The 10321-nt window shown below is 38.7% G+C and overlaps 1 protein-coding gene across 1 annotated transcript; it reads right to left on the bottom strand.

Moving 5' to 3' along the window:
* Window positions 1-4858: 4858 nt before the first annotated feature.
* Window positions 4859-5358, bottom strand: LOC140511504 (large ribosomal subunit protein uL23-like). Its single transcript, XM_072620635.1, has one exon. The coding sequence runs from the start codon at window positions 5342-5344 to the stop codon at window positions 4874-4876; it is 471 nt and encodes a 156-aa protein (XP_072476736.1). The 5' UTR covers window positions 5345-5358; the 3' UTR covers window positions 4859-4873.
* Window positions 5359-10321: the final 4963 nt, after the last annotated feature.

Below are 10321 nucleotides of genomic sequence, written 5' to 3'. Positions count from 1 at the left end.
GAACAGACATCTCCCTCGCTCCAATGTTCTGTGGCCTCTGGGTGCAGAATTCGCCTGAGTTACTTCTTTGTAGTTGTTCTATGGGTTGTGGGTTTGGAGCTATGTGTATGTGCATCTTTCTACTCCGCCATCTTGGCTCCACCCCCCGTTCTGTTTTTTAAAGAATTCTTTCTTTCCAGTGATTTTTTGTACCTCTTGTACCATTGAGCAAATTATGTTTTAAGGGGTTATTTTCTTCAGGATTTTTGAGCATATTTTTGACAAGTTGTTATTCTGTTTCTCTTTTACATCTTTAATTCTTGCTGGGCTTGTGTATAATTTACATTTGTTTTCTTTGAGACTTTGTAATAGATTTTTTCACATTAAAATGAGAAAAAAATTTAAGTAGATGAATAAAACTTTAGAAAATTTATGTATGTTACACCTCTGCAGAAAACTGAATGGGAATAGGAATTATTACTTATTCTTAGCTGTTCCTGACATATCCACAAAAACAGACCACACGTTATGGCATAATCCATCAACAAAAATGCAGAAAAGAAAAAAAATATACACTTTTTAAACCAAATTGCAATAAAATTGTGTTCAATAAATTATTATTATTGCATACAATAAAATTTATCGTAAACTAAATAGTCTACTCCTACAGAGTGAGGGAGTCAAAAAAAATGATAGAACTGAACAAAATTTCATTCAAGAAATGACAACCATGAGACAGCATTTCAAAATTTGTGGAATTCCTCCAAAGGAGTATGTGGAGAAAATTTTATATCTGTAAATTTCTACAGGAAGAAAAATGAGAAAGACGTGATCAAAGAATTGTGCATGTGACTACAAATCAATTAGAAAAAAGAACAAATTTTTGCTGAATTTGATTTTTATTTTTTCATACTTCTTTTTTTTTAATTTTAATGTATTTATTTAACTTTTACATTCATTTTCAAAAAATTTTGGGTTCCAAATTTTCTCCCCATTTGTTCCTTGCCCCCATCCCCAAACACCGAGCATTCTAATTGCCCTTATCACCAATCTGCCCTCTCTTCTATCATCACCCCCTTCCCTTGTCCTTATCTTCTCTTTTGTACTGTAGGGCCAGATAACTTCTATACCCCATGGCCTGTATTTCTTATTTCCTAGTAGCAGGAACAGTACTCAACAATTGTTCCTAAAACTTTGAGTTCCAACTTCTCTTCATCTCTCCCTCCCCACCCATTCCCTTTGGGAAGGCAAGCAATTCAACATAGGCCATATCTGTGTAGTTTTGCAGATGACTTCCATAATAGTCGTGTTGTGTAAGATTAACTATATTTCCCTCCATCCTATCCTGCTCCCCATTGCTTCGATTCTCTCTTTTGATCCTGTCCCTCTCCAACTGTTGACTTCAAATTTTTCCCTCCTCGCATTGTCTTCCCTTCCATCATCCCCCCACCCTGCTTATCCCCTTATCCCCCACTTTCCTGTATTATAAGATAGGTTTTCATGCCAAAATGAGTGTGCATTTTATTCCTTCCTTTAGTCGAATGTGATGAGAGTAAGCTTCAATTTTTTTTCTCTCACCTCCCCCCTTTTTCCCTCCACTGAAAAATCTTTTACTTGCCTCTTTTATGAGATAATTTGCCCCATTCCATTTCTCCCTTTCTTCTCCCAATATGTTTCTCTCTCACCCCTTAATTTCATTTTTTAAAGATATGATCCAATCCTATTCAATTCACTCTCTGCTCTTTGTCTCTGTGTGTGCATGTGCGTATGCATATGTGTGTGTGTGTGTGTGTGTGTGTGTGTGTGTGTGTGTGTGTGTAATCCCACCAACTACTCAGGTACTGAAAAGTTTCAAGAGTTACAAATATTGTCTTTCCATGTAGGAATGTAAACAGTTCAACTTCATAAGTCCCTTATGACTTTTCTCTGCTGTTTACCTTTGCATGCTTCTCTTCATTCTTGTGTTTGAAAGTCAAATTTTCTTTTCAGCTCTGGTCTTTTCATCAAGAATGCTTGAAAGTCCTTGATTTCATTGAAAGACCATATTTTCCCCTGAAGTATTATACTCAGTTTTTCTGGTTAGATGATTCTTGGTTTTAGTCCTAGTTCCTTGGACTTCTGCAATATCCTATTCCACACCCTTTGATCCCTTAATGTAGAAGCTGCTAGATCTTGTGTTATCCTAATTGTATTTCCACAATACTTGAATTGTTTCTTTCTAGCTGCTTGCAATATTTTCTCCTTGACCAGGGAATTCTGGAATTTGGCCACAATGTTCCTAGGAGTTTCTCTTTTGGGATCTCTTTCAGGCAGTGATTGGTGGATTCCTTGAATACTTATTTTGCCCTCTGGTTATAGAATCTCAGAGCAGTTTTCCTTGATAATTTCATGAAAGATGATGTCTAGGCTCTTTTTTTGATCATGGCTTTCAGGTAATCCCATAATTTTAAAATTGTCTCTCCTGGATCTATTTTCCAGGTCAGTTGTTTTTCCAATGAGATATTTCACATTATCTTCCATTTTTTCATTCTCTTGGTTTTGTTTTGTGATTTCTTGGTTTCTCATAAAGTCATTAGCCTCCATCTGTTCCGTTCTGATTTTGAAAGAACTATTTTCTCCAGTGAGCTTTTGAACGTCCTTTTCCATTTGGCTAATTCTGCTTTGGAAAGCATTCTTCTCCTCATTGGCTTTTTGACCCTCTTTTGCCAACTGAGTTAATCTATTTTTCAAAGGTGTTATTTTCTTCAGCATTTTTTTGGGTCTCCTTTATCAAGGTGTTGACCTGCTTTTCATGCTTTTTTTGCATGTCTCTCATTTCTCTTCCCAGTTTTTCCTCCATTTCTCTAACTTGATTTTCAAAATCCTTTTTGAACTCTTTCGTGGCCTAAGCCCATTGAATATTTATTCTGGATGTTTGGGATACAGAAGCCTTGATTTCCTTGTGTTTCCCTGATGGTAAGGCTTGTTCTTCCTTATCTGAAAGGAAGGGAGGAGATATCTGTTCACCAAGAAAGTAATCTTCTATGATCTTATTTTTTTTCCCTTTTCTGAGCATTTTCCCAGCCAGTGACTTGACTTTTGAGTGTCCTCTAGCCCACCCATCTCTCCTCCAGACCCACCCAGCCAGCCCTTGGGGTCTGAGATTCAAATGCTGCTTCCCACCCTCAGGGCTTTTGGTGGGGGCGGGGCTGCTATTCAGTGTGAGATTAAGGTCAGAAGCTCAGGTGTGGGCAGGGCTGCCACACAGGGTTCAGTTCCCTCAGGGGGTTTGTGGAGAGACTTTCAACAATGGATCTGAGCTCCTGCCTGCATGGGGAGCCCCTGTCTGCTCCCGCCTCCGCTGCTGACTCCCGAGCGGGCCCAAGTCATGGAAACACCCCGCTCCTCTCTGGGCAAGCCAAAAAGAGTCTGTCACTCACCCCCAGTGCCTGTTGGTGGAGGGACCTGCGTGGCCTTTGGAGGTTCTGTCCCTGAATCCTGCTCGAATCTGCTCCTCTTGGTGCCGAGGCCGAGGCAGGGCTGGTCTCTGCTCCAGGTCTGGTAAGCGACGGACCTTTGGTGTCTGTTTTTCAGGGCTCTCTGGAACAGAAATCTCCTCCACTCCATTGTTCTGTGGCTTCCACTGCTCCCGAATATATTGAGAGTTCTTCTTCACAGATGTTTTATTAGCTGTGGGTTAGGAGCTAGCATATGTGTACCGTTCTACTCCACTGTCTTGGCTCCTCCCCTGAATTTGATTTTTAAAAGAAGAAAATAGAACTACTTGAATCAAAAATGAAAAGGGGAATGCACCCCAAGTGTAAATGAAATTAAACAATTAATAGGAACAATTTTGTCCATATGGATAACTGTAAAGTTGTCATTTTAAATGAAATGTATGAATAATCACAGAATATATAAATTTCCCAGCTTAATAAATTAGGAAATAGAATATGTAAATATTTCTTTATTAGAAAAAGAAACTGAAAAAACCATAAATGTAATCTATTAAGGAAAAAATATATTAGAAGCAGATGGATGTACAAGGAATTCTGCTAAATATTTAAGGAACAGTTAATGCCAATATTATACATAAAATTTGAAAAAAATAGGTAATAATGGAATTCCACCAAATTCCTTCTATGATATAAATATAGTTTCGCTGCCTAAACTAAAGAGAGCAAAAAACAAAGCTCTAAAACTATAGGACAGTTTCTTTAAAAATGCTGAAGCAAAATCATCAGTATTTCTATATATTACCAACAAGATTCCATGGGAAGAAACAGAGCCAGCACTTGAACAAAATATTGAGAAATTGTGGTTATAATGGACATTTTTCTTTCACCATGGATCTATTTAGGAAGGCTTTAGGAAGGTTTATTCCTGTTACAGATAATATTTGCTCTTGGATTTTGATATATGTTACTTATCATCTTAAGAAAGGTTTCATGCATTCCTACTTTTTCTCCTTCCATAGTATTGTCAACATACCATCATCAATCAATACTGATGCCATTGACCATTTCCTTCAGGTTGAAGTCAAATCCTCCTTACCTGAGCTTCCAAGTGAAGAAGAGGTTTTGAGGCCCATTAGGCTCCTTTCATGTGTCAAAGTACCAGGTGCTGATTATATTCTAGCAGAGATTTACAAGGTATGGGGACCATTGCTCATACAAAAACTGACTGAAATTTTCCGGGTTATATAGCAAGAGGAGGTTATCCCTCTGGAGTTCAAAGATACCTCCACTGTGCCCTTCTGTGAAGGTAAAGAGAATAGATTGTCCTGTGACAATCATCGGGGGAGGGGGTCTCTCTCTTAGACATTGCTGGCAATATTCTTGCTAGAATCCATCTTTTTTTTTTTGGGGGGGGGGAAACTTTTTATTGTAGGTTCAGTGAGACAGCTGGACACAGTTTAGATGATTCCAATTTTGTTGGCAACATCCAAAGCATCATAGTCTGGAGCAAGATGGACATAAGCTTTCTTCTCGCCATCAGGCCGGATCAGCGTGTTGACCTTGGCCACATCGATGTCATACAGCTTCTTTACTGCCTGCTTGATCTGATGCTTGTTGGCCTTGACATCCACGATGAAAACTAGGGTGCTGTTGTCCTCAATCTTCTTCATAGCAGACTCAGTGGTCAAAGGAAACTTAATGATGGCATAGTGATCAAGCTTGTTTCTCCGAGGGGCACTTTTCCGAGGGTATTTGGGCTGCCTTCTTAGTCTTAGTGTCTTGGGTCGCCGGAAGGTGGGGGACGTTCGGACCTTCTTCTTTTTGTGGCTATGGACACCCTTCAACACCGCTTTCTTGGCCTTCAAGGCCTTGGACTTGGCTTCTGTCTTGGGGGGGACAACGGCTTCCTTCTTCGCCTTCGGCGCCATCTTGGGGGAAAGGGCTAGAATCCATCTTAATAGGCTGATCCTTCACCTGAAAGATGGTCATATACCTGAGAACTAGTGTGGCTTCAGAAAGGGCCAAGCAACAGTCGATAAGGTGTTTGCTTCCCAACAACTCCAGGAGAAATGCCAGAAGCAGAAGAGAGGTCTCTACACGACGTTTGTAGATCTGACCAAGGCCTTTGACACTGTTAGTAGTGAGGGCTTGTGGAAAATTATGTCAAGATTTGGTTGCCTAGAGAAGTTCATTAATATTGTATGCGAATTTCATGATGGCATGCTTGTCCAAGTTCTGGAGAGTGGACAATGCTCTCGTGCCTTCCCAGTCACAATGGAGTGAATCAGGGCTGTGCGCTTGTTCTTACACTTTTTAGCACCATGTTTTCAGCCATTTCGTCAAATACTTTCCATGAGGATGAAGTTGGCATCAACGTAAGCTACCGTGCTGATGTTAAGCTCTCCATACATGAACATCGTGGTGAATGTAAGGTTCTTTGCAATTTTGAGAAAATTTAGTCCTCATGACATTGTTTTTTCTTTTATGCCAGCTGCTTCTACCATCATGTGCTCTTTTATTTTTTTTTGGAGAGGGGACAAATAAGACATTATTTGTAAAGTGTTTTTTTAAATTAAATTATTTTATTTTTTGTCAATTTTCTACAGTGACTTCCATATATCTTATATTTTTCCCTCCCTCCTCATCCCTATCCCCTACCTCCCCACTCCTTCCCTGAGAGCGCATGAAATATTATATAGGCTCTACACAAACATTCCTATTAAAAACATTTTCACCTTAGTCGTGTTGCATAAAAGAATTAAAATAAATGAGAGAAATCATAAAACAAAAGAAAAAATATATAAAAGAAAATGATCTGCTTCATTCTTCAATCGAAGTCCATAATTCTTTCTTTGGATGAGGAAGGTATTTTCCCTCAAGAGTCCACTGGGAATTTTTTAAGTCCTTGTTTTGCAGTGAAGCACTGTCTGCAACAAAAATTCCTTGCATACGGTGGTTGTTGCTGTGTACAAAGTTTTCCTGCTTCTGATCCTTTTATTCAGCATCAGTTCATATAAGTCTTTCCAGGCCTTTCTGAAGTCTTCCTGGTCATCATTTTTTATACCACAACAGTATTCCATTATATTCATATACCACAATTTATTCAGCCGTTCCCCAACTGATGGGCATCCCCTTGATTTCGTTTTTAGCTACTGCAAAGAAAGCTGCTCTAAACATTTTTGTACACGAGGTCCCCTTTGACATTTTTATGATCTCTTGGGGATACATTCCTAGGAGCAGTATTGCTGGGTCAAAGGGTATGTGCATTTTTGTTGCCCTTTGGGAATAGTTCCTAATTGCCCTCCAGAATTGTTGGATCAGCTCACAGCACAACCAACAATGAATTAGTGTTCCAACTCTCCCACATCTTCACCAATATTTATCGTCTTTTTTTTATCATGTTAGCCAATCTGATAGGTGTCATGTGGTATCTCAGAGTTGTTTCAATTTGTATCTCTCTAATCAATAGTGATTTAGAGCATTTTCTCATATTACTATAGATAGCTTTAATTTCTTCCCATGAAAACTACCTGTTCATATCCTCTAACCATTTATCAATTGGGAATGACTTGTATTCTTGGACATTTGACTCAGTTCTCTATATATTTTTGGAATGAGGTCTTTATCACAGACATTAGTTGCAAAAATTCTTTCCCAGTTTTCTGCTTCCCTCCTAATCTTTGTTGAATTTGGTTTGCTTGTGCAAAAACATTTCAACTTAATGTAATCAAAATTATCCATTTTTCACTTCATAATATTTTCTGTCTCTTGTTTAGTCAAAAATTTCTCCATTTTCCTTAAATCTAATAAATACACTTTTCCTTGCTGTACTGATTTCTTTATAATATCAATCCTAATGCCCAGATCATATACCCATTTGGACTTTATTTTTGTATACAGTATCAGGCATTGTTCTATGCCTAGTTTCTACTACATGGTTATCCAGTTTTCCCAGCAATTTTTGTCAAACTGTGAGTTCTTATATCATAAGCTGGGGTCCATGGAGTTATCAAAGCATAGATTGCTCTATTCATTGACTAATGTGTCTTGAGTACATAACTTATTCCACTAATATACCCCTATGTTTCTTAGACATTACCAAATGGATTTGATATTTGCTGCTTTATGAAACAATTTGAGATCTGGTATGGCTAGGTCCCCTTCCCTATCATTTCTTTTCATTAGTCGTCATGATATTCTGGACCTTTTTTTCTTTCAGATGAATTTTGATATTAGTTCTAGCTCTAAAAAGATCTGGTAGTTTCATTTATATGGCACTGAATAAGTAAATTAATGTAGGTAGAATTGTCTTTTCTATTGTGTTGGCTTAGCCTACCCATAAGCAACTGACATTTTTACAATTATTGAGATCTGACTTTATTTGTGAGGAAAGTGTATTGTAATTGTGTTCATACTGTCCCTGCGTTTGTTTTGTCAGGTAGACTCTTAAATATTTCATAGAGTCCACCTTTATTTTTTTTATTTTTTTAAATTTATTTAACTTTTAACATTCATTTTCACAAAATATTGGGTTACAAATTTTCTCCCCTTTTGTTCCCTCCGCCCCCCAAAAGACCGAGCATTCTAATTGCCCCTATATCCAATCTGCTCTCTCTTCTATCATCTCTCTCTGCCCTTGTCTCTATCTTCTCTTTTGTCCTGTAGGGCCAAATAACTTTCTATACCCCTTTACCTGTATTTCTTATTTCCTAGTGACAAGAACAGTACTCGACAGTTGTTCCTAAAACTTTGAGTTCCAACTTTTTTCCTCCCTCCCTCCCCACCTATTCCCATTGGGAAGACAAGCAATTCAATGTAGGCCAAATCTGTGTAGTTTTGCAAATGACTTCCATAATAGTCCTGTTGTATAAGACTAACTATATTTCCCTCCATCCTATCTTGTCCCCCATTACTTCTATTCTCTCTTTTGATTTTGTCCCTCCCCATGAGTGTTGACCTCAAATTGCTCCCTCCTCCCCATGCCCTCCCTTCCATCACTCCCCCCACCCTGCTTATCCCCTTATCCCCCACTTTCCTGTATTGTAGGATAGGTTTTCATACCAAAATGAGTGTGCATTTTATTCTTTCCTTTAGTGGAATGTGATGAGAGTAGACTTCATGTTTTTCTCTCACCTCCCCTCTTTTTTCCTCCAATAAAAAGTCTTTTGCTTGCCTCTTTTATGAGAGATAATTTGCCCCATTCCATTTCTCCCTTTCTCCTCCCAATATATTTCTCTCTCACTGCTTGATTTAATTTTTTTAAGATATGATCCCATCCTCTTCCATTCACTCTGTGCACTCTCTCTCTATGTGTGTGTGCGTGTGTGCATGTGTGTGTGTGTAATCCCACCCCGTACCCAGATACTGAAAAGTTTCAAGAGTTACAAATATTGTCTTTCCATGTAGGAATGTAAACAGTTCAACTTTTATAAGTCCCTTATGACTTTTCTTTGCTGTTTGCCTTTTCATCCTTCTCTTCATTCTGCTGTTTAAAAGTCAAATTTTCTTTTCAGCTCTGGTCTTTACATCAAGAATGCTTGGAAGTCCTCTATTTCATTGAAAGACCAATTTTTCCCCTGAAGTATTATACTCAGTTTTGCTTGGTAGGTGATTCTTGGTTTTAGTCCTAGTTCCTTTGACTTCTGGGATATCATATTCCATGCCCTTATATCCCTTAATGTAGAAGCTGCTGCATCTTTTGTTATCCTGAGTGTATTTCCACAATATTTGAATTGTTTCTTTCTAGCTGCTTACAATATTTTCTCCTTGTCCAGGGAACTCTGGAATTTGGCCACAATGTTCCTAGGAGTTTCTCTTTTTGTATCTCTTTCAGGCGGTGATCGGTGGATGCCCTGAATATTTATTTTACTCTCCAGTTCTAGAACATCAGGGCAGTTTTCCTTGATAATTTCATGAAAGATGATGTCTAGGCTCTTTTTTTGATCATGGCTTTCAGGTAGTCCCATAATTTTTAAATTGTCTTTCCTGGATCTATTTTACAGGTCAGTTGTTTTTCCAATGAGATATTTGACATTATCTTCCATTTTTTCATTCTTTTGGTTTTGTTTTTGATTTCTTGGTTTCTCATTAAGTCATTAGCCTCCATCTGTTCCATTCTAATTTTGAATGAACTATTTTCTTCAGTGAGCTTTTGAACCTCCTTTTCCATTTGGCTAATTCTGCTTTTAAAACATTCTTCTCCTCTTTGGCTTTTTTACCCTCTTTTTCCAATTGAGGTAGCCTATTTTTTAAGGTGTTATTTTCTTCAGCATTTTTGGGTCTCTTTTAGCAAGGTGTTGACCTGCTTTTCATGATTTTCTTTCATCTCTCTCATTTCTCTTCCCAATTTTTCCTCCACCTTTCTAACTTGATTTTCAAAATCCTTTTTGAGCTCTTCCACGGCCTGAGCCCATTGAATATTTATTTTGGATGTTTGGGATGTAGAAGCCTTGACTTCTGTGTCTTTCCCTGATGGTAAGCCTTGTTCTTCCTCATCTGAAAGGATGGGAGAAGATATCTGTTCACCAAGAAAGTAACCTTCTATTGTCTTATTTTTTTTTCCCCTTTTCTGGGCATTTTCCCAGCCAGTGACTTGACTTCTGAGTGTCCTCTCCACACCCACCTGGCCTCCAGATCCGCCCAGCCAGCGCTTGGGGTATGAGATTCAAATGCTACTTCCCAGCCTCAGGGCTTTTGGTGGACAGGAGGCTGCTATTCAGTGTGAGATTAAGTTTAGGTGCTCGGGTGGGGGCAGGGCCTCCTCATGGGACTCAGTTCCCTCAGGGGGTTTATGAAGAGACCTTCAACAATGGATCTGAGTTCCTGCCTGCTTTGGGAACCTGTGTTGACTGCTGCCTCCCAAGGGGGCCTGAGTTATGAGGACACACCACTCTTCTCTCTGTGAG

This window comes from Notamacropus eugenii, chromosome 6 (genome assembly GCF_028372415.1).
Source record: "Notamacropus eugenii isolate mMacEug1 chromosome 6, mMacEug1.pri_v2, whole genome shotgun sequence".
Lineage (NCBI taxonomy): Eukaryota > Metazoa > Chordata > Mammalia > Diprotodontia > Macropodidae > Notamacropus > Notamacropus eugenii.
Note: the sequence above shows the minus strand (reverse complement) of the source record. Positions and strands in the feature narration are given on the sequence as shown.

Bases quoted from the DNA above. Each gene is read 5' to 3' on its own strand.
- LOC140511504 (XM_072620635.1), bottom strand. From the start codon at position 5,344: ATGGCGCCGAAGGCGAAGAAGGAAGCCGTTGTCCCCCCCAAGACAGAA.